At 37.6% G+C, this 24,007-nt stretch overlaps 1 protein-coding gene across 3 annotated transcripts in view; it reads left to right on the top strand.

The window, feature by feature from the left end:
- The window catches only part of WASHC4 (WASH complex subunit 4), a 64,464-nt gene that overhangs the window by 11,703 nt on the left and 28,754 nt on the right, over positions 1-24,007 (top strand). For all 3 annotated transcript variants that reach the window (XM_054846489.1, XM_054846479.1, XM_054846471.1), the window contains exons 8-28: positions 553-595; positions 1,077-1,180; positions 1,810-1,930; positions 3,261-3,384; positions 3,484-3,611; positions 4,309-4,469; positions 8,742-8,868; positions 10,192-10,317; positions 11,921-12,028; positions 13,952-14,098; positions 14,189-14,268; positions 15,177-15,282; positions 16,091-16,207; positions 17,194-17,362; positions 17,500-17,654; positions 19,072-19,146; positions 19,867-19,971; positions 21,549-21,683; positions 21,979-22,087; positions 22,756-22,822; positions 23,424-23,510. In XM_054846489.1, coding sequence (XP_054702464.1) covers positions 553-595; positions 1,077-1,180; positions 1,810-1,930; positions 3,261-3,384; positions 3,484-3,611; positions 4,309-4,469; positions 8,742-8,868; positions 10,192-10,317; positions 11,921-12,028; positions 13,952-14,098; positions 14,189-14,268; positions 15,177-15,282; positions 16,091-16,207; positions 17,194-17,362; positions 17,500-17,654; positions 19,072-19,146; positions 19,867-19,971; positions 21,549-21,683; positions 21,979-22,087; positions 22,756-22,822; positions 23,424-23,510 — 2,394 coding nt within the window. The remainder of the gene's footprint in view (positions 1-552; positions 596-1,076; positions 1,181-1,809; positions 1,931-3,260; positions 3,385-3,483; positions 3,612-4,308; positions 4,470-8,741; positions 8,869-10,191; positions 10,318-11,920; positions 12,029-13,951; positions 14,099-14,188; positions 14,269-15,176; positions 15,283-16,090; positions 16,208-17,193; positions 17,363-17,499; positions 17,655-19,071; positions 19,147-19,866; positions 19,972-21,548; positions 21,684-21,978; positions 22,088-22,755; positions 22,823-23,423; positions 23,511-24,007) is intronic.

Below are 24,007 nucleotides of genomic sequence, written 5' to 3'. Positions count from 1 at the left end.
TAGTTTGATTTAGCTCTGAATATAGCTGCAGGGCTCTTGATTCCTTCCCCCTTCTCCCCTCAGACAGGGTAGCATCATTCTTCTCAGTTTTATTTCTTGTTTTCATTTTTGTCTTACACTACAGTACAAGGTAGACTTTTGATATGGTGCTGAATGAACAAGGCTGGATGTGTAGCTTGGACATGGCTTGATTAAGTATGTGAAATGATTTTGTACTTTTGGGCTGCAAGGCTGTATGTATCAAGGCTACTTGCTGTTAGTATAACTGAATTGGGAATTGGCGATATACGTGTGCACTGAATGCAGTCAGTGGTTTGAACCAGTCATATGCTGTACATTTAAAAAATGCAATATTAAATTTGATCATAGCATACAGATTTCACATAGCATATACTTTTAATCAGATTTTGAGGCTGTTTTGTTTTCTGAAGTTACTGTGTTAATGAAGAAAAATATACCCCAAGAAACAAAGAACACACCGTGATACAGAATTGATAAATATGCTCTGTTCTAAGGGTTAAAAAGACATTAAAATATTTATTTTATTTACAGGAATGCACCTAAAATTATAGAGACATCTGGAGTTCATTTTCAGGTGGGAATGATTTAGAGCCCTTTTGCTTATGTTAATATATGTATGTCTTGATCATTAATCCTGAGAAAAGCAGCAAGAAAGTGAGTTGCAAGCACAGCTTTCAATCTGGAATATCTTTAAAGGTTTTGTTTTGTTAATCAGCTTTTTTTTGGCTTTGTGTGGAAAGAACTGGTGTCTCAACATCTCTCATATTCTAGGTTTCTTAGCTGAAAAGTGTTTGCACACTCCCTTATTGTGTGCTATGTGTGCTTCTGTGTGCAGACAATTTAAAAAAATCCTACCTTCAGTGTTGAATAGAACAGTGAACTTAAAGCAATGCCTGTACACAAACTAATGTTCCTTGTGTCACTACAAGAAATACTAAAACTTTAAGCTAGCAAACCAAGAAGTCTCCAGTTTAACTCTCTAGCTGATGTCTTGTTGGCTGATAATACATGACTGCAATAAACTTTTCAATAACTACAGTCCTTTTTTTTAACAGGCAATGTACGAGCATCTGGGAGAGTTGCTCACAGTCTTAATCACTCTGGATGAAATAATTGACAATCATGCCACTCTGAAAGATCACTGGACCATGTATAAGAGGTGTGTCTCTGAAGGTGTGAAAAATAAAAGATAAAAATATGTGCATGTGTCTTTGTTTCAAGAAAGTCAGTGTGGGAACATGGATTTTGGTAACCCTGAGAGTTTTCCAGAAATCTCAATGGAGAGCAGGGCTAAGATCCCACTGTGTCCTTCAAACAGCACCAGTAAGTTTTAAGTGCTGAATGTTGCATTTACAATACATGGTAAGCATCTTGAAAAACGGAGTAATGATTGATGGGGTTTAAAATATATTCAGTAAGAAATCTAATTTTGTACAGAACTGATATAAGACTATCCCTATCCATATTGATCATGGGGATGGGCATACAGATTTAAGTAAGAATTCTATCTTAAGTAAAAGCTGAAGAGTCAACAATTATAAAGGTAGTTAAATTAGTGGAATAACAACTCTGTTTTATTGAAAAACTAAATAAATGGGAGTTATTCAAATGCAAATGGCTTATACAGACCTAGTGGTTTGTTTGTGTGTTTTTTTTTAATTTTGGAGTTGCTGCTGGACACATATACGGGCAATTAAAATCTATTATCAAAATGGTACAGGATATGGTAAAACTGTTAGCATGTTTTAATTGTGTTCTATGTATGTGTTCCACACCTACTCCTTACAGGCTGCTAAAATCTGTCCATCACAACCCTTCTAAGTTTGGGATTCAAGAAGATAAACTGAAGCCATTTGAAAAGCTACTGTTAAAACTGGAATGCCAATTACTTGATGGAATGATATTTCAGGTAATGAAATTAATATTCCCCAGTATGATAAGGGGGACTGTTGCATTAAAGCAACATTCTTTTTAGGATGGTTTGTTTGATTTTCATTTTGTTTTCTTCTGGATACAGTGATGTGTGAATTTGGCACTCGCATCTGCATGTGGAGGGGGGGAAAAAGGCACTATTGTAAGATCCTTCCTTGCACTTCTCATGTTCTCATGTGCTAGAACTGTGCCAGGCTTTGAATGGTAGCAGTTAATGCTTACTGTTCTGCAGAATTAAAGAAACACAGACAACTTGGCATTAGGACTGTGTATTATCAGGGAGTCTGTTTTTCACCAAAAATTTGAATAGTGGTCAGGCTTACATAGCATAGGTACACTTCTTTAACTACTTTTTCAATACAGTTAACTTAAATGTGTTCAAGAAGCTATCTTTTTTTTTTTTTTTTGAAAAGTGTGTGTATGAGACACTAAAATCAGATGTTATGGCGTAGTGGGCAGAGGATAGCATTGCTGAATCTGGTCACAGCAGAGTCAATTGAACAGGACTGTTGCTCAGTTCTTACAGCTTACATCTGTAAAAGCCTCCAAAAGGGAAGTTATAGATAAATAACTAAGCACAATTTGGCTCATTCTTTCAAAGGACATTCCTATCAGCTATCCATTTTTCATCTTATGTTTCTCTAGAGTTGCATTAGTACAAAGACTTCATTATATGTTTGAGACATCAGCAGGATTTGTCTGGTATTCATTCAGGAAGTTTCACCTCCTGTCCTGCAAATGCCTCTTCCTAACAAAAATACATGAAAAATATTCTTAAATACAATTCCATTAAAGACTTTTCTAATATCTTTAGAAAATCTGAAGTGTGTGTCTATTTTTTTACTGTTGTGGGGGTTTTGGTATTTTATTTTTTTTAAACCGCTACCAGTGGTGTAGGATTTTATGCTTCAAGTTCATGAACTACATCCTACAAGCAACTTGCATGATAATCTTGTTTAGTTAGTGGATAGTTAGTAACATTATAATGTAATAATCTGAATACGCATCTAGTTTCTTATCACTAGCACATCAAGTAGTTTCTTTAAAAATGCTTCTTAATAGAAATGTAAAGTAAATAAAATGGTTTTTTTGAATGCTAAGTATAAGAGAAGTTTTTAATATCTTCTGTTATTATACTAAATTTAAGCATAGTTAAAAAAACCTGTATGTTGTGAAGTTTAAGACTAACTTGAGGTTAGTCTTAAATAATTTTGTTTTTACAGTATTCTTCTCTTGCAAAATCAGTATTCTTTTAAGGTCCAAAATTCATGGTATTATCATTATACTTTTTTTCCCTTTTTGCTCAGGCCTGTATAGAGCAACAGTTTGATTCTGTAAATGGCGGAGTGTCAGTGTCGAAGAACAGCACGTTTGCTGAAGAATTTGCTCATACTCTTCGCACAGCTTTTGCAAATGTGGAAGCTAAACTTGGTAATGCAAGCTCATGCTTCTTCTGCCAGCTTCACTGTTTCTAAAATTGTTTGTATTGTTTGTCTGGGAGCAGACTTCAAAAAAGGTGTATTTCTGCAGGCGAACCTTCAGAAATTGACCAGAGAGATAAATACGTGGGCATTTGTGGCCTCTTTGTACTGCATTTTCAGATTTTTCGGACCATAGACAAGAAATTTTACAAGTCATTGTTGGATGTCTGTAAAAAGGTGAATGCTTTATTCTTTTGTCAATAATTGAGGGGGAAAAAATCTTCTGTAACGAAGTAGATAATTTTCTTAGTTGCATAGCACAGACTTGAGAAAAGAAAAACCACACAATTTACCAAAACAAATCAGAAAGCAGAATTAAGATTTTTCTACTTTTTAAATTTTCCTCTGTCCCCCTTCTTTACCCTGCCATTTTCTTTTAAAGATGATCCAAAACCTGTACACTTACTTAGCAGTAAGGTAAAATAACTTGAAATTACCATTAAAATGTTTCTTCTCAAGATTGTGGCAGTGAGGACAAAAAATTGTTTTGAGTATTGTGGGACTGAATAAATGCAGTAGGTTTTGACCTTGGCTATAAACATGTATTTTGAAAGACCTCTAAGCCTGAAGGTGACTGGGGCTTTTTCATATCAGTTGGTATTAAGAAATAATTAAATTCACTAATACTGTTTGGAATCACTGAGAGTGGTAATAACTTTGCCTGTGGTATCCTTAGTGGACTTCTAGGGGAGAAACCTTTTTTAACATGAATGTAATACTTTGTAGAAACTAGTTATGCAGAAATAAACTGAATTGTGTCTTCTGGTTCAAGAGAGACTTACACAGGCATGGTGGCATAGTGTTTTGTGGTTACTTATGTTTATGGCTACTTTGTAATATTTTCCTTCCTTTTTTTTTTTTTTTTTTACTCCAGGTACCAGCCATCACATTGACTGCTAACATTATCTGGTTTGCTGACAACTTCCTGATTCAGAAGATACCAGCTGCTGCCAAATTTTTGGACAAGAAAAGTATTCATACAGTTAAAATGCAAAGGGAGAACTTTCTACAGCAGAAGGCACAGTCACTTACTAAGTAAGCTTCCTAAATACTGCTTCATAATGCTGTTTGGCAAATAGTTATAAATGTGGGTACTAGCATGTTGTGTAGTGTTGCTCAGTGGTGTTAATCAACTTTTCCATTTCACTGCAGCAATACGTGTGTATTAGTGTTACTGGAAAAGTGGTGATCAAACCTAAGCTTTTTTCCTTGTCACAGTTTCAGAAAAATGTGTATTATGTCACCAAAATAACAATGTTCCTGGCAGTTCTAAATATTTGATTGTTTCAGTTATTTCTATTTCCATATTTTCAACTTCCCTTTTTTTTTTTTTTTAAACTAGTGTCCAGTAACCTGAGCTGCTTTGTTTTCTCTTGGGGCTCTCTGCTTTCCGTGTGTTTATGGAGTTAAGTTGCTAGTAGGCTTATAAAGGAGTTTTTCTCTGCTTGGTGATGATACTTTCTTGGCAAGCATTTCTTTCTTCATGACGGTTTTAATTGCTTGTTTAATGGTCTTTGAAATTATCTGTATTTGAAAAGGTTTCTTTTGGTTTTTTTGCTCTGTATGGTTTGCAAGTCACTTCCTTAGAGCTCTAAGTTCTTCCTAAAATATGTGTAAAGATGGGTTGGAATTTTTTTAGTTGTCAGTCTTATGAAGAGGTGTGCTGTATTGCATAGGAAGATAATAGGGCTAAGATTTCTGTTTATGTTGCGGACCAAAGCAAGAAGGTGGCAAATGGGGTCTGTGCTATAGAAGTAAAAGCTTACATTTTGCAGGTTTTCTTCCAACCCTGTATGCAAGAGGTTGGGTTGGAGGGAAGGGAGAGAGAAAAAAGCAAGTCCATGCCTACATGATCCTCTGGTAGATTATTTTCACAACTGCCATGTTTCTGTTACATTCCACCTCTTCCTGGTTTACATCCAATGTCCACAGGAAGATTCGAGAGCTCTGACTAAATTCTTCTTGACTAAATTCTTTCCTGGGCTTTAATTCTGGGACGGAGCATAACTGTACTGCTTTGCTTCTGGTCTTGGGCAGTGGTACAAGTCATGTCTTGCAGCTCTTAAGATTAAGAAAATGTTGAAAGAGATCTGGATATTCACAGGCGTTTCATAGAATCATTTAGGTTGGAAAAGACCTTTAAGATCATCAAGTCCAACTGTAAACCAAATGCTGCCAAGTCCACCACTAAACCATGTCCCTAAGTGCCACATCTACACATCTTTTAGACACCTCCAGGGATGGTGACTCAACCACTTCCCTGGGCATCCTGTCCCCATGCTTGACAACCCCTTTGATGAAGAAATTTTTCCTAATATCCAATCTAAACCTCCTCTAGCACAATTCGAGACCATATCCTCTTGTCCTATCACTTCTTACCTGGGAGAAGAGACCAACGCCCACGTGTCTACAACCTCCTTTCAGGTAGTTGTAGAGAGCAATAAGGTCTCCCCTCAGCCTTCTTTTCTCCAGGCTAAACAACCCCTGTTCCCTCAGCTGCTCCTCACAGGACTTGTTCTCTAGACCCTTCACCAGCTTCTTTGCCCTTCTTTGGATGCACAATTTTGAGGATATTGTAAAAAAAAATCCAGATTTTGCATCTGCAGATTTGAATTCTGCCAATAACTTTTTACAGATTCTTGTACTGCCTTTGATAATTGGACTGTTGCCTTAAATAAGAGTATTCTTTAAAGTGTAATTTTTTGATGTCATAATCAATGACCTGAATACATTCATAGAATCGTAGAATGGTTTGGGTTGGAAGGGACCTCAAAGATCATCTAGTTCCAATCCCCCTGCTATGGGCAGGGACAACCTCCACTAGACCATATTGCCCAAAGCCCCATCCAACCTGGCCTTGAACACTTCCAGGGGTGGGGCCTCCACAACCTCTCTGGGCAACCTGTTCCAGTGCCTCACCACCCTCACAGTAAAGAATTTCTTTCTAACATCTAATCTAAATCGACCCTCCTTCAGCTTAAACCCATTACCCCTTGTCCTATCACTACACTCCCTGATAAACAGTCCCTCACCATTTTTCCTGTAGGCTCCCTTCAGATACTAGAAAGCTGCAATTAGATCTCCCCGGAGCCTTCTCTTCTCCAGGCTGAACAATCCCAACTCTCTCAGCCTGTCCTCACAGGAGAGGTGCTCGAGCCCTCTGATCAGCTTCGTGGTCTCCTCTAGACTCTCTCAAATAGCTCCATGTCCTTCTTGTACTGGGGCCCCCAGAGCTGGACGCAGTACTCCAGGTGGGGTCTCACAAGAGCCGAGCAGAGGGGCAGGATCACCTCCCTCGACCTGCTGGTCATACCTCTTTTGATGCAGCCCAGGACAGGGTTGGCTTTCTGGGCTGCAAGCGCACACTGCTGGCTCATGTTGAGCTTCTCATCCATCAATACCCTCAAGTCCTTCTCCTTGGGGCTGCTTTCAATCCGTTCCTCGCCCAGCCTATGGTCGTGCTTGGGATTGCGTCGACCCATGTGCAGGACCTTGCACTTGGCCTTGTTGAACTTCATGCGGTTTGCATGGGCCCACCTCCTAAGCCTGTCAGGGTCCCTCTGGATGGCATCCCTTCCCTCCAGCATGTTGATGACACCACACAGCTTGGTGTCGTCAGCAAACTTGCTGAGGGTGCACTCGATCCTGCTGTCCATGTTGCTAACAAAGATGTTAAACAGCACCGGTCCCAGTACTGACCCCTGAGGGACGCCACTCATCACTGGTCTCCACTTGGACATTGAGCCGTTGACCACAACTCTTTGAGTGCGACCATCCAGTCAATTCCTTATCCACCGAGTGGTTCATCCATCAAATCCATGTCTCTCCAGTTTGACACGGTGTCAAATGCCTTGCACAAGTCCAGGTAGATGACATCAGTTGCCCTTCCCTTGTCCACCAACACTGTAACCCCATCATAGAAGGCCACCAAATTTGTCAGGCACGATTTGCCCTTAGTGAAGCCGCATTGGCTGTCACCAATCACCTCCTTATTTTCCATGTGCCTGAGCATAGTCTCCAGGAGGGTCTGCTCCATGATCTTGCCAGGCATGGAGGTGAGACTGACCGGCCTGTAGTTCCCTGGGTCTTCCTTTTTACCCTTCTTAAAAATGGGGGTTATGTTTTCCCTTTTCCAGTCAGTGGGAACTTCACTGGACTGCCAGGACTTCTCAAATATGATGGAGAGTGGCCTGGCCACTTCATCCACCAGTTCCCTCAAGACCTGCGGTTGCATCCCATCAGGTTCCATGGACTTGTGCACCTTCAGGTTCCTTAGATATTCTCAAACCTGATCCTCTCCTACAGTGGGCGGTTCTGCATTCTCCCAGCCCCTGCCTTCTGTGACCTGGGCAGTGTGGCTCAAGCACTTGCCAGTGAAGACTGAGGCAAAGAAGTCATTGAGTACCTCAGCCTTCTCCACATCCTGGGTAACCAGGTCACCTGTTTCATTCTGGAGGGGACCCACATTTTCCCTCATCCTCCTTTTATCACCAACATACCTATAGAAGCTTTTCTTTTTGTCCTTAACATCCCTGGCCAGATCAATTTCTGTCAGGGCTTTGGCTTTCCTAACCTGATCCCTGGCTGCTCAGACAGTTTCTCTGTATTCTTCCCAGGCTACCTGCCCTTGCTTCCACCCTCTGTAGGCTTCCTTTTTTTGTTTGACGTTGTCCAGGAGCTTCTTGTTCATCCACAGGGGGCCTCTTGGTGTTTTTGCCTGACTATTCCTCCTGTAACTGCTACAATAAGTAGTATTGCAGTGTCACAATTCTGTAGCATGGAATAAATAGCAGTTTTAAAAGTTAACTCTATTTAACCATTTAATTACAACTAGTGTAATCCCAGCAGATTAATTTATGGAGAATTATGTTATTTAAGAGCAGTCCAGTCTGGTATTGATATAGTAAGTTGTGTGTGTGTATATAAAATACTAAAAAATTAACATCAGCGTAGGACTTTTTTGTCTAGTGTTTAGAAGCATTTTCTAGCAGCTTTATTTACTTTTTTAATTTAAAGTGTAGTATATGTACAGCTAAAAGGGCCATTTGTGCTCTTGAAAGATAGATGATTTTGACTCTTTGGGGTATGCTTGTACAGATATAATTGGCAGACTAATCCTTACCTATAGAGACTTAAAATATAAATGAGTATGAGGTTCTGATACTTTTGGGAATGGAGAGTTATTACTTTGGGGACTGAAGATTTAACATATTTTCCTTGCAAGAATTTAAGCTTTGGAAATAGAAAAGAAAATCTTCATACTCCTCCTTGTTTGAAGTGAACAGCGTTCTTTTTTTCCTTCTCCAGAGATATGCAGTCATATTATGTTTTTGTGAGCTCATGGATGACAAAAATGGAATCTATCTTGTCAAAAGAGCAACGCGTGGATAAGTTTGCTGAGGATCTTTCTAACCGCTGCAATGTCTTCATCCAGGTGTGCAGTCTTTTAATGTGGTGATGCAGCAAACTGATGTTTTGGTGCAAGTTGTTGAACATAAGAAGAAATCACAGAAGTTCTGTGATCATCAGTGTGTTATTTTACAATATGGGAATTCTTCTAAAATTTTAAATGCCCAGTAGATACTCTTTTAAGTAAATCCGTAAAAGGCCTTTCCATAAAGTGTGTGGGGAAAGTGCATCTGCCTAAATATTCAGTGGCTAAAATGTTGAATTTTTCTCTTGACTTAGGAAATTAAGAAAGCTTCGTTTCCTCTGTAGTAAAGGTTTTGGGTTTTTTTTCTTTTTTGAGTCAGTCATGAGGCACATAAGTTGGACTGAACCAGTATCTAATTTAGTATTATTTAGCACAGTACATACTTCCAGTAAAGGTTTTGTGTTGTTTCATTGTGCTTTGCCTAGTGATGGTACTTTGCAAGAATCTTGCTACGTTCCGAGGCAGCTGGTTTTCTTTTGGCCTACTAACAGCATGTAGTCTTAATGTAAGATGCATCTTATTTCTGAATTTATTTTTGCTAGCTTTTATATGTATCTATCTGCCTGACAGAAATCTGATAAGAATAGGTGTGTGATAGAAGCATGATCCTGAATCTTCCATATCTGAAGACATACATGTACTAGGATCTGTGGGTTTTATATTTGAATTACTTGCAGTGGACTTAAAATTTTGCTTTGTAGCGAATTGAGTTTCCTATACCACTTGCTGTCTTTTCCTAGTCTCTTTCTGGTTTTATTGTTAGTACTTTTCCTTTGAAATAAGTTGAATAACATTTTTGTCATGCTGTATGTAATCAACATTTTATTTAAAAGCTTAGCATACATTGATTTAAAAAGGATTGCTGTTTTTATTGTGGGATGGACAATTCTGTTTAGAAAGCTTAGAAGTGTATAAATACGGTCAGTGTATTTATTCCATGGAATCTGGAAGTCTTAGATTGTTTTTTTTTTTTTTTATATAGGCTGTTTTTGGGGGGATGGGAGTTCTTTGAGTTTGTTTACAATAGGTCTGAAATTATTAGACCTTTAATTCAGTGACCTATGTTTAATTTGAATGGCTCTAGAAGAGGTTAATGATCGGGTGGTCTAATGACTTGTAGGCAGTTTCATAATGGCTGCCTAATAAAAGGCTATCATTCAGATTTGGGATCCCAGGCTTGCTTATGAAGTGGAGTGGTAGATTTTCTAGCGTGAAGAGGCAAAAGTTAGCTGTCTGTCATGTATGAAAGAAAAGAGAGGACTTATTTGTTGTGAAAATATTCTTTTTTTTTTTTTCCTCCCCTCACACTCATTTTATTTTTAGGGCTTTCTTTATGCATACAGTCTTAGCACCATCATTAAAACTACAATGAATCTCTACATGTCAGTGCAGAAACCTATGACCAAAACCTCGGTGAAAGCTCTATGCAGACTTGTGGAACTTCTGAAGGTAGGTCACTGGATAAAAATTGTTTATTTCACATAGGCGTTTACAGAGAACATTGATCAAACATCACGTCCTAAAAAACCCTGAGATAGGGAACATCTCTGCATGGGTGGCTTCTTGTTCAAGACTAGATTTGGTTAGAGAACAGGAAATTTGGGTTGGAAGGCTAGAACCAATTTTTATGTAACTTCTAACCGACTTGTTAGTGCTGTAGAATGACCGGGGTTGGATGGGACCTCCAGAGGTTGTCTGGTCCATCTCCCCCTACTCAAGCAGGGCCACCTAGAGCTGGTTTCCCAGGACCACATCTAGATGACTTTTGAATATCTCCAAGGATGGAGACTCCACAACCTCCCTGGGAAACCAACCGTGCCAGTGCTCAGTCACCCTCACAGTGTTTCCTGATGTTCAGAGGGAACCTCCTGTGTTTTGGTTCATGCTCATGGCCTCTTGTTCTGTCACGGGGCACCTCTGAAGAGAGCCTGGCTTGGTGGTCTTTGCATCCTCCCTGCAGGTATTTATATACACTGATAAGATCCTTCCCCCAAGCCTTCTCTTCTCCAGACTGAACTGTCCCAGCTCTCTCAGCCCTTCCTCATATATGAGATGTTTCAGTCCCTTAATTATCTTCGTGGCCTTTGGCTGGACTCTCTCCAGTATGTTCATGTCTCTTGTGTACTGAGGAGCCCAGACCTGGACCCAGCACTCCAGGTGTGGCCTCACCAGTGCTGAGTAGAGGGGAAGGATCACCTCCCTTGACCTGCCATCAGTACTTTGCCTAATGCAACCAAAGATACCATTAGCCCTCTTTACAGCAAGGGCATGCTGCTGGCTCATGTTCAACTTGGTGTCCACCATGACCCCCAGGTCCTTTTCATAGAATCAAAGAACGCCAGGTTGGAAGAGACCTCAAGGATCATCTGGTCCAACCTTTCTCAGCAAAAGCTCCGTTTAGACAAGATGGCCCAGCACCCCCTTCAGCCAAATCTGAAAAGTGTCCAGTGTTGGGGAATCCACCACTTTCCTGGGGAGATTATTCCGATGGCTGATTGGTCTCATTGTGAAAAATTTTCCTCTAGAGTCCAGTTGGAATCTCCCCAGAAGTAACTTGCACCTGTTACCCCTCGTCTTTTCCATGTGACCACATGTAAAAAGAGAGTCTCCATCTTCTTTGTAGTACCCTTTAAGTACTGGAATTTCTCTGCCAAGCTGCTTACCAGCTGGATGACTCCCTGTATATATTGGAGTATGGGATTGTTTCTCCCCAGGGGCACGACTTCACACTTTTTCTGGTACTTTTTGCAAAAGAAAAATACTCTGTTTTAAGATAACTTCAGAAAGCAGTGGTAAACAGAACTGGAGTATTAAAAAAAAAAAAAAAAAAAGCCCAATAACACTTATGTCAGTCCTGAAACCTTTTTACACTCCTGAATGGTTTGATTTTTCTCAGTTTCTAAGGGTTAATTGCAACTGCTACTAATGGTACGTTACCAAGTGGAAAGAGTCTGTATTTGCAGTGTGGACGAGTCAGTCAGCATAAAGCTAAATTCTGAAGGCAACAATTTTGGTAACTACGTGAACTATTGTGTTTCGGGATTGACTTTAGGCAATAGAACACATGTTTTACCGAAGAAGTATGATTGTGGCAGATTCTGTGACGCACATCACTCAGCATCTGCAGTATCAGGCTCTTCACTCTATTTCTGTAGCCAAGGTATGTAATCCAAGTTTTAATAATTAATCTTCCTATCTAAGTCTTTAAAAAAAAAAATCTTAATTTTAATTTAAAATTATTTCTCTTACTTTTGCAAAATCTGTCGATTATGGTAGAGCACTACACTACAGATATAGAAGCTTTCCAGTGGGTCAGAGCTTTGCCCTAGAAACTGTACAGCATAGATGGTTACCTGTTTTTGACCAAGAATGGTTCCTGTCTTCCTCTAAACTGCTGCATCTCTTGTCATGTTCCTCTTGTGTTCTTTTGTGAAAAATCATTATAAATAAAAGCTAAAACTGACCTTTTCTTACCTCTTTTCTGATGCACATTCTTAAAGCAATCTGTTATAGATCTAAGCAAACAGGCTGTTATTTAAATCTTTGCTTGGCAAAAATATCAGTGGTTAATACATGATGGCTTATAGGAGTCTAATGTGTGCATAAATTCACTATTTTGCTGTGGGGTAAAATGGCTTTGGATGGTAAGACACTGTAATACCTACATATTATATCTTTCTATAAACAAGATCAGTTTACACATTTTTCTTATCAAATCTTGAATTTCTGAATTCAGGACAAATAGGAAAATGAGATTTTAGCATACCTGTTCTGATATATTAGTGATTATTTTATTATTTCATCACGTTCAGTAGCAGAATTACAAAGGATGCTACTGATCAAAGAATGCTACTGATAGGCTACTGATATCAGTGCAGCTATTAAGTTTTCCTTGTATTTATTTTTTTTTTGTTTGTTTTGGCCATGCTCACGTAAATGGATTACAATTTTAACAGTAGACTTCTGTATTTTGGAAGTTTGATATGTTTTTGAAATTTGGCTGTAATCTCAATTTATGTATCTAGCATCTCCATATTTTCTAGCATAAGCAAAAAAAATTGTACTCCTAAAAAGCTGATATATTAACAAAATAAAAAATCGAGAGTAGCATGAACTGAAGAAGTTCCAAGATTCAAAGCTACTAAGAAAAAATGTCTCCAAACAAACAGTTCACATATATTTAAATAACTTTCATAACCTTTTCAAATGATATCTATAATTACATTACTACAAGTTATTTCCAAATGCATAGAAATAGCCTGAGACTTGTGTATTGAGCGAATATCAAAGAGAACACATCTGTGAACAATTCTTGATATTTTGACTACTTTTCAGAAAAGATATAAGGGACAAATGCTGGTAAATAGAAGAGTTTATTAGTAATAATCTTCTTTTTTTTTTACCTGCTCCATTTAGAGACAAAGTGGTGTAAGGTCTAAGACGTAAACCTAACATATCTTTAGCATGTAAGGTTAGGAGCTTCGCGTTGAACATACTTTCTTAGAATTGGAAGAGGTTTTTCTTTAACTCTTTCATGAAACTACCTCTTCTGAGTTATGCTGCTACTCACAAATACATCTGTGACTTCAACTTCTTAGCCAGAGGACTTGGTTCCCTTTATTTGTTCATGCATGTGTTTTTGCACTTAATCTTTCTGATAAATTAGAATTTGTAGAAAACTGCAAGTCATTGTTATTACGATGTTTATATGTCTTCTGATTCTTCAGCTGTAAACTGGATTTTTTTACCAACAACAGAGTAATTAAAAAATAATTAAAAAATTTAAATTACATGTATCTTAGAACTAAAACTGGCATGCAGTCACATGCAGTTTGCACAGTATTTGTATACTGCATAACCTGACCCATGTTCACGTTGCACTGCACATACTCCAAGGGTGTAGATAGGTAACATCATAGAATTGACAGTGTAAGTGAATCTGGATTTGGTTAGCTCTGTTCACAAAACATAATTTGTTTGCAGAAATACTTAATTTATGACAAGTCCATGAGCTTTGGAAAGACATAGTAAGCTATTGCTTTTGAGCTTAGGTAACTTTTCTCTGAATTTCTTTGTCATCAAGAAAAGAGTCATTTCTGATAAAAAGTACAGTGAGCAACGCCTGGATGTCCTGTCTGCTTTGGTGTTGGCTGAGAACACCCTCAATGGGCCAAGTACAAAACAGAGGCGACTAATTGTTTCCCTCGCCCTGAGTGTGGGAACACAGATGGTAAGTGCCATGATTGTTTCAGACCTTTACTTGTTTGGTGTAGTATCTTATAAAGAAATAATAATCTGGTTTTTTTTTTTATTTGCACAGAAAACTTTTAAAGATGAAGAACTCATTCCCCTTCAGTTAGTCCTGAAAAAACTAGACTTGATCAGTGAACTTACAGAGCGGTAAGCAGCAGCACATGATGTGTATAGAAGGCAGTATAACGTCACTGGGGGAGCTGGATCTTCACTGTGGGAGTTGCAAAGTCTGGTAGCTGCATGCTGGTGGTGATTTTTGCATGTATTGTAGACCAGGGATGGACAGAAAGAATTCCAGAACTAAGCCTGAAGCTTGCTGGTCTTTGGACAAGTCATTTTACCTAACTGTTGCCAATTAGGTAATCCCTTTCTCTGATTGTTTAGAAATTCTGTCACTTTCTTGGATGGCTCGGCTTTATGTTAAGCTAAAGCCTTCCTCTTAACCGAAACACAAAAGTCATGAGTTAATACCAGTCTCTTTGGGAAATTAGGCTGTTAGGTCACATGTGACACCATGTTTTACTGTTGCTATAGTTTTGGTGAACGCTTGATTTCCATAATGTTGGCTGGCTGAAAGCCAGGTGAGTGTCTGGGTTCCATGCATACTTTATGGAGAGAGACAAACACCTTCAGTGGATGACTCATGGGACAAACTCCTGGGAAAAGTGTTGTACACAGTTTTTCTCTTTTTTGACTTACAGGAGAAAATTAGAATATATGTTTGACTTCTAGGCTACCAATTGCGTGCAATAAGAAAATGGTTACTTAGGATTTTGCTGTAATGTAAGATTTAATTCTTTCAGAGACTGAGTAACCTTATTTCTAAAGCAGGTACCTTTTTCCCCATCTTTTCCACTAGACTGTTTATAAACAAAAAGTTCTTTATTCAAGAACTTTCTTTTGAAGGGCAATGCATCTGGAATATTAAAGTAACCACGTAAAACTTAGGCTTGAAATGCAGTTGTATTTAGTTTAAACACACCAAAATAAGTATCGCTGTGTTAGAAGAATGACTTCTTCCAATTCTGTGTCTAATAAGTAATCTTGTATTCTAGAATTCGAGCACAATGTGACTGTTGTTTCTTATACTGGCATCGAGCAGTCTTTCCAATCTATTTAGATGATGTGTATGAAAATGCTGTTGATTCTGCTAGACTGCATGTAAGTAATGTTAGTAACTTAGTTTAACAAGCTACTGTAGTGGGAGTGATTCAGAGGAGGAAAGGATAAAGCTTAGACTGAAACTCTTAAGGAAAAAGCTCAAAAAAAAAAAAGTTTAACCCAGGCAAGAGTTACTACTGAGACAGAAATTTCTTCTCAATCTGGAGGATATAAAAGCAGTCTTTGTTCTAAATCTAATTGAAGTGTATCTGTTAGATTGCTCTAAAAATCTCAGATTGCTGTTGTTAATTCTGGGTGTCTATGTGTCTTTCTGTCTCTTTGTTACTCCATTCATTCTAATTTGAAATGAACACCTTTTGCTAGACTTGAACATTAAAAGTCTTTGTTCCACATTGTGGTTGCATATTTGTAAAGCACATAGCAGCACTGAAACAGAGTGATGTGTGGGATAGTTGTCTTGTAGCTTTTTCCACTCCCCTCTTCTGTCCTCCCTTCTTTGAAGTATCCGGTATTTGCTGCAGAAGTGAATCATGCTTTGGCATACTAATCTTGATAAAAATCAATTGTCTATTCCAGTACCACACATCCCATGGTCAATTACAGTATTAAAATGATTATAGTGCAAATAATTTCAGATGAAATAGCTAATAATTATGACCTTCCAATAAACAGATCAGTAGCAACTAAATACTTCAGATGAACGCATTGACGGGAAGCTTCAGTAGGGTTTATGAAGTCTATTTTTATTACAAGTGACTAGTGATTTTGATTTATTTGTTAGCTTGAACACTATTTGTGATGCTGTTGACATGTCAATCTGTTTAAGCATAATAGCTTCTTTTTTCAGTATATGTTTAGTGCACTACGGGACTGCGTACCTGCTATGATGAATGCAAGACACTTGGAATCTTACGAGGTGCTTCTGGAATGCTATGACAAAGAAATCATGGAAGTGCTCAATGAGGTAATTCTGTTGTAAATGGAAATTAAAGGCAACACTATGCTTGGAATATCTTTATAAACCAGCATCTATTGTACCAAACCTGATAAAATCTATAAAAATAGCACAGAGACCTTTGAGAATGGCATGAAGTATTTTAATAACTAAGAAAGTCTTCACTGATTTCTGGTTATTTAAGACCTATTATTAATGGTATCTGTGTTGGCTGGGAACACGAAAATACTGCATTCGAAATTACATAAGTTGGTAAAACCTCAGTTACAGATTTGACTGTTTGGACAGAGGAGTGCTTTTTGTCAGATTAGCTTCTGCTTGTATGAATGCCTAAAATAAGTACTGTTGTTCTTAGTATGTATGCATGGCTTTCAGTAGTGAAGGCTCTGTAAATGTAGGTGACCTCTTTTTTAGTGAATTATCATCTGGAATTGCGAAGGATGTTTGACAGAAAGAAAATGTGAATTCACGTTTTTGAAGTCCTAGATTTTAACCTTTGAACCACTCTTTTTTTTCTTTTTTTTTTTTTTGTTTGACTAGTTCAAAACCAAACATCACACATTCTGCAGAAAATCAGGCCAAACTGCTTATTGCAAGACTCTTACTCCCTGAGTTAGGTCTTACTATTATCTAGATAGATAGCCTTAAGCCTAGTTCCCCTTAAGATGAGAAGTGAGAATACTTAAGTTTAAATTGACAAACGCATGTGTGGAAGTTTTAATCATGTACAGAATGGCATTGGGTGGCTAAACCTCTACTGCTGTGTAGCTTTTTCTTGTTCTTGCTGTTGTATAGTAGAACAAGAACACAGGAATTAAATGTACTTCTGGTTCCCAAGTATTGATTCACTGTGACATGTGTGTCCCTGCCAAAGCAAAACTGTCTTCACTACTTCAATGAGTCTCTTATGTATCTCTGGAGAGGGGCATTAGTTCTGCTAACAGAGCATTGCTAAGTGGAAACTGAATGTGACTTTTTTTAACTTCCCTGAATAGCACTTGCTGGACAAATTATGTAAAGAGATTGAAAAGGACTTGCGCTTATCAGTTCATACACACCTAAAGCTGGATGACAGAAACCCCTTCAGAGTTGGCATGAAGGACCTAGCTCACTTCTTCTTTCTGAACCCAATACGTTTTTTCAATCGATTCATTGACATAAAAGGTGAGAAGTTATACGTTTTCTTGATTCCATTATTTTCATCTCTTTACACTTGGCTTAGTATATCTTTTCACTTCTTTCCACACTTCTCTAACTCAGTAAGTAGTATTATTTTAGTTCATCCTTTTATGTGTCTACAGCTTATGTAACTCACTACTTGGACAAGACCTTCTACAACTTAACAACTGTAGCTCTTCATGACTGGGCCACCTACAGTGAAATGAGAAACCTAGCAACTCAACGCTATGGTTTAAGTATGACTGAAGCACATCTTCCTAGCCAGACTCTGGAACAGGTACAGTGCTCACAAGATAGGAATATCATTTCGTTACATTATACTGTCATACTAGCTATCTAGAGGACCGAATTGTTAAAATGGAAGTACCCAAAGATTAGAGAACTGTTTGGAAAAAGTGACCTTTAATTCCTGGTTGACTTCTGAGGCAGGGTCTTTATATACTTTTGGAGACAACCCCAATATCAGTTAACTTCATGTTGGACTTGTATCATTCATTTTTTAACATAAGATTTAATAAAATGAAATTGGGTATATAAAGTCAGAACGTTTTCATGAAAATTCAGTATCAGCATTTTGGCAAGTGATACATCTGGACTACAACCTTTCCAAGTCTGGAATGACCTTTGAGTGGTGGGTCTCTTCCCAGATTCATTGCGTGCTTCTCAGCAGGTTCTGTGTAGTGATCATCGAGAAACTTTCACTGGCTGAACATTGAGGACTTTGGGACATCCGTGCTTAGCTTAATACTCGGAGCCTCTTAAACTGCTGAATATGATTACACCTAAATTTGTAGTTTCATCAAGTTAATGGGGAAGGTATTCACTGTTTTAGGCTCACTGCAAAAGAAATACAACTTGCATATTTCTGAAGACTTTCCTTCAAGATATCTTGGATATTTTTGGCAGTTAGCTTTGTTCCCTCATTTGGGGAATAGCTTTCTATTGGCAATATTTGGCCATCATGTTGTTAGAAAGAATTAAATCATTTCACAACATTGGTTTCATAACATTTATTCTGGTATGAGCTTTACTTCAAAACAAAGGCACTCCATGCTCCATCCCCCGCCAGCCCCAGTAAAATCCTGATAAAATCTTTGACACAAATGGAAATAGAGTGTATAGATTAAATAGCATCCTCTCTAAGCACAATGATACTAAAGGGACTCCTTCAAGCAAAACAATTGTAAACTTACATTGTAAATACAAAACTTCAGTCTTCTAGACAGGTTGGGCAAAACAATATCAAAAAGTAGCTAGTTGCTTATGTCTCTGTAGAAATCTGTGTGCCTATAGAAATCTCTAAGATGAGATTCCATTTTCTGGAATCTGTGAACAGCCAAATCTCAATTTTGTTGTTTGTTTTTTTGTTGTGGGTTGTTTTTTTGTTTTGTTTGTAATTGGGGCTTGTGGAATAGACAGGAAGGTTCCTTACTTTCAGGGAAGTTGGAAAAAAACAGGCAGAAGTGCAAATGTTAAAACGTGAGCTGAGCTGCTTTTTTCTCCTCTAAGCATTATCTTACAGACACTGAACAAAAATTGTTAGATTTTTCATGTTGCAAACTGAAAACCTTGCTTTCTAAAGTGCTTTCAAGTAACTACAGAAATAGTATTTGTGCACCTTAGTGGTTAGGCATGTCAGTAGTTCTTGAGAATTTCTTTATCATAATAATTCTCAACAGATAATATTGTTTCAGGGTCTGGATGTTTTGGAAATCATGAGAAATATTCATGTTTTTGTATCCCGCTACCTCTACAATCTGAATAATCAGGTAAGGTATAGCCCATACTTTTTCCTAGATTTGGCTCTGATTTGAAGGGATTAAGAAATGCTGAGCAGTATACATGTAAGAAAAACCCAAGCTGAACATACATAATAACAAGACCTCTTACTGCTTTAGAAAAACATCTGTGGGGATGTTGTGGATAGGTCTCAGAGAATGTTCTCCAAGCATATTTTGAGTATGGTGTGCTAGTAGGATCACTCCATGTCAAATATTCCAGTGAAGCTAGGAGAAGGCAGCAATTGGCTGCTATATAAGGACATACTAAGTACGTGATTTTTCAGCTTCAAAAAAGGGTATCTGAAAATGGGTTATTAGAGAGATGAAGCAGTAAATGGAAGTGAGAGGCTTTCTTAAAGAAAAGGAAGTACTTTTTCTCATAGCACATAATTCAGTAGTGGAACTCATTTGCCATGGTATCTAGTGGGGCCAAAAGTACAAACAGGACTCAAAAGAGCTTAGCCCAATTAATGTAGGATATACTCTCAATAAATGTGAGAGTTTGGGTACATCAACTGCCTTGGAATTGCTTTGCAGAAATTGGAAGAACCTACCAAATAAAGTTCATTGCATGCATGCTGTATTTTCCCAGTTTTTTCTCTAATTGCCAGTTCTCAGCAATAGGATATGGGCTACCAAGGTTAATAATTTATCACAGAATTAGTTTTGGGTAAATAACTTTATTTCTGCCTTCCCCCCACCTCCCAGATCTTCATTGAAAGAACAAGTAATAACAAACACTTGAACACTATCAATATCCGACACATTGCTAATTCAATTCGAACTCATGGAACAGGAATCATGAACACAACAGTGAGTATCTTTTGCACCGTTGTTGGATTTTATTTTTTCAATAGTGCACAAAAGCCTTCAAACTCTTGCATGTCCTAATGATTTATTCGGTTGTGCAGTTTTTAATAATGCAATAATAATGTTCTGTGTGTGTTAAGAAAACAAATCAGTTCTTGAACATGACACAAATCAGTTCTTGGACATGACACAAATCAGTATCACAATCTCTTGGGAGTTGTGCCACTTCCAATTGTTCGATAAAAGTTAATGAAGAGATCTAAAAACACATCAAAGAACATAGAGATGTTTGGTGGGACTCTGAATTTCAGTAAAGGTAAATAACACTTATCAAACTAGCATAGTAAAATATTTTAATTTCTAAGCTGCCTGCATAAATTAGCATGTTCTAAGTTTCTTATTAACAGTAGGCAGTTACTTTTGCTGCAGTTAAAGCAAATCTTGAAGATGTTAATGTTAATTTTTTTAAGTTCCTCTTGTAATTGTTAAACTTAAGACAGGTTACCTTTTAATTTGCGAAAAAAATGATACAGATCTCTGATCATTTATTGGAAGCCTGTGACTTCTTACTGCAGTGCTTTTAATGATGTCTGTAGCGTAAGTGGTCATTTTAACCAGCCGAAGGCATTTACCTCTTTGCAAGGTAGATAAGGGCATTTCCTGTGGCATGCCTACTGTGGCAGGAATTTATCTGTGTCGTTCTCGGGTTCAGATACAGTGTCAAAGGTATTTTCAGATTGGTGCTTTCCAATCTGCTGCTCAACTTCTTTCTATTTCTTTGTTGTCTTCTTTTTTCCTGTTCTTCTGGCTCTATTAAAAAAAAAAACCTGCTGAAATATTGAACCTGCTCTCAAGTCATTACTTGAAAAGTGGAAATTATTAGGAAAAATAAGGTTTTCATGCTTTCTTGCACTATTGGAAATAACTTCTCTTGCACTATTCTTCTAAGAATGATTTTCTTCTTGTTACTGGAATAGTTAATCTTGGGGACTTTAGTTACTCAAAAAAAATGCTGTTACATTATTTTCTGGTGATGTAGATTTATTCACTTCAGGTTGTGAGTAAAGTTGTTTATGCAGACATGAGCAGTAATTGAGATGCTTAGGGTAGAAGTGTGCTTCTGCCTCATGGGAGTACTATAGAAAACTTTGAGGAAGTGAAAAGATGTGTCAGGAGGTTATGAATATACCACAACCTAACTGAGGAAGTTGAGCTTGTCTGCCCTTTTCAACTTGAAATGTTGATACTGCTTCAAAAGGACAGTTACAGGATATTCCAGACATAAACTAATGGCTGTGTAGGGCAGGTCATTAAACTGAAATAGCTAACTTGTCCTTTGGTCCCACTGCCCTTCCTGGAAGAGAGTAGGCCTTCCAGGAGAAGGGTTTTCTTTATTGTTTTAAACCAGTGAAATTAAAAAGCTAAGTTGAGAATAACAAACTGAAGTAAACAGAGTAGAAGGTTCCATTTCTGGAAGTTACATCATCATAAATACAAGTTACTCTGGAATCTACTGAAAATGGGTTGCTTAGATATGCTTGTTACTTTGCTAGCTTTCTTGATTTGACTTTTTCTTTTAGGTAAACTTCACTTACCAATTTCTGAGGAAAAAGTTTTATATTTTTAGTCAGTTCATGTATGATGAACATATCAAATCCAGACTTATCAAAGACATCAGGTTCTTCAGGGAAGTCAAGGATCAAAATGATCACAAGGTATAGTAATTTTTGAAGGATTGAGACTAACTTGGCTAAAACGTGCTACTTTTGGTGCACCTTCAGTCACATTAATCATAACATCCCTATTACTTCAGTGTGTACCTCCAGACAAAATGACAGCTGTTGTCCTAGAAAAATGTTACAAATGTCTGTATTCAGAATGGCTTTGTATGGTGTATTTATTTATTAAAAATTGAAATTGCAAATATAATTGTATTAACAGGTTGAAAACATTTAATTTTTTTAAGGGTAGGTAATTATACTTACAAATTATTTTAAAATATTTTTCTAGTATCCCTTTGAAAGAGCAGACAAATTCAACCGTGGCATCAGAAAACTTGGAATAACCCCGGATGGCCAGAGCTATCTTGACCAGTTCAGACAACTCATAAGTCAAATTGGTACGAAATGCTATCTAAGACAATGTTACAAATGTTATTAAATGAAACATGTCTTCATAGTCTAGTAACTGGCTAAAACTAGATTTAACTCTAGTCAGATGGAAAGTACTTCACTCATATTCAACGTGAATACTCTCATCTAATTACACAGAAGTGGCCCTTGCATGTCTTAATCTAAAATAGGCACCTATGCAAGCTGTAACTCTGTTCCCTTTTAAGTTCATCTTTTCTTTGTTACGGAAGTGACTTTGAGTGTATTTCCCAGTAGAAAATAATACTCTTAAGTTTATGTATTTCAGAAAAAGGCCATCTATCCAGGTGCACTAACTTTGAGCAATGCGTGACATTACAATGGTATTTTCAGCCGTTGATGCTGTAGATGCGCAGGACTGACCTGAAGTGTTTGTGTCCAGTGAAACAAGTTTGTACTATTTGGCCCTTATGCTGTCACAAAAGTGAACATAAACTTGCTAGATGATGCATTTGTGTTTTATTTCTCTGCGTAGACTTTGATACCAGGGTTTAACTTTCAGAACAGTTTCTTTGCCAAAACTATATGGCAACTTCAATGTACATTTCAGGGTTTATAGGAGTTATGAAGAGTGTGTGTATAGATTTAAATAATTATAAATTATTTCCTTGGTTTTTTTCTTTTTTTTTTTTTAAAGGCAACGCTATGGGCTATGTACGAATGATAAGATCCGGTGGACTTCACTGCTGTAGTAGTGCAATTAGGTACTTCCACAAATATTCCATTTTAGTGTTTGCTGCTCCTTATTCCGTTGCTTCCTATTCACGCTGATATTCCCTAGGTTCTTGCCCATCTCCCATAAATTTTGATTAATTTTTATGTCTTCATTGAATTGGATTTATCAAAAACAGTGCTGGAATTCAGAACTGTACAATCATTGCCATAAAGCAGCAATAATCAATCAAATTCTATGGAGAGAACACTGCAAAAGAGTTAATAGAATGAACATCTAAATCATTGGTCCTTAATTAAGTCAGTAATTCCTGATGTTAATCACTTCGAGAGGTTGCATTAAGGAAAAAACAGTACAGGCCTTGAGGAACTCGAAAAAACATTTCTTTGATACTTCTTTTTGTATGGATGATTGTGTTTATATAAGGTCATTAAAACACAGTGACTTACAAAGGAATAGTTGGTTTTCTTGCAAATAATAGTAAACTTATAGTTAGTGAGTGCTAGAGAGAGATCATATACCTTTAAGTAATTCAAGCCCAGAAGACTAAATGAACTAAATTATAAATTATGGTGGATACTTCAGTAAACATAAACAGTTGAACATAATACTAACGAATAGTAAGTTTTCAGGTTTGTTCCTGATCTGGAAGATATTGTTAACTTTGAAGAGCTGGTGAAAGAAGAAGGACTTTCAGAAGAAACACAAACAGCAGCAAGGTACTCTAATATCATGCTTTTGAGGTCTGGGGCAGGGACAGGATGAGAGAATTGTATTTTCAAAGTTGTAAATGAGCTGTGAGTTGCATTTGTGTGTGTGTTTTAAAAGTTCAACTGATCTTATGTAAAAATACTTGATGCTCTTAAAAGCAGTGAAAATAGAAGTAGTTGTTTAAAAAATGCTGAATACAAAGTGGTGTTTCCAGACATTCAGATGGGACATTATGAAAAGGCTCTTCACTGAGAGGGTGGTCGGTCACTGGAACAGGCTGCCCAGGGAAGTGGTTATGGCACCAAGCCTGTCAGAGTTCAAGGAGCATCTGGGACAATGTTCTTGGTTTAGTTTTAGGTAGTCCTGTGAGGAGCAGGTAGTTGGACTTGATCCTTGTGGGTCCCTTCCAACTTGAGATATTCTATGATTCTATGACTTGTACTACTAGACTGTTAGAACCTGGTTTCTTGATAAAATCCTAGTGGTTTAAAGGCTAACAAGCTTT

The sequence above is a fragment of the Grus americana genome, chromosome 1 (assembly GCF_028858705.1).
Source record: "Grus americana isolate bGruAme1 chromosome 1, bGruAme1.mat, whole genome shotgun sequence".
NCBI lineage: Eukaryota > Metazoa > Chordata > Aves > Gruiformes > Gruidae > Grus > Grus americana.
This window is presented reverse-complemented; position numbering and strand designations above follow the sequence as displayed.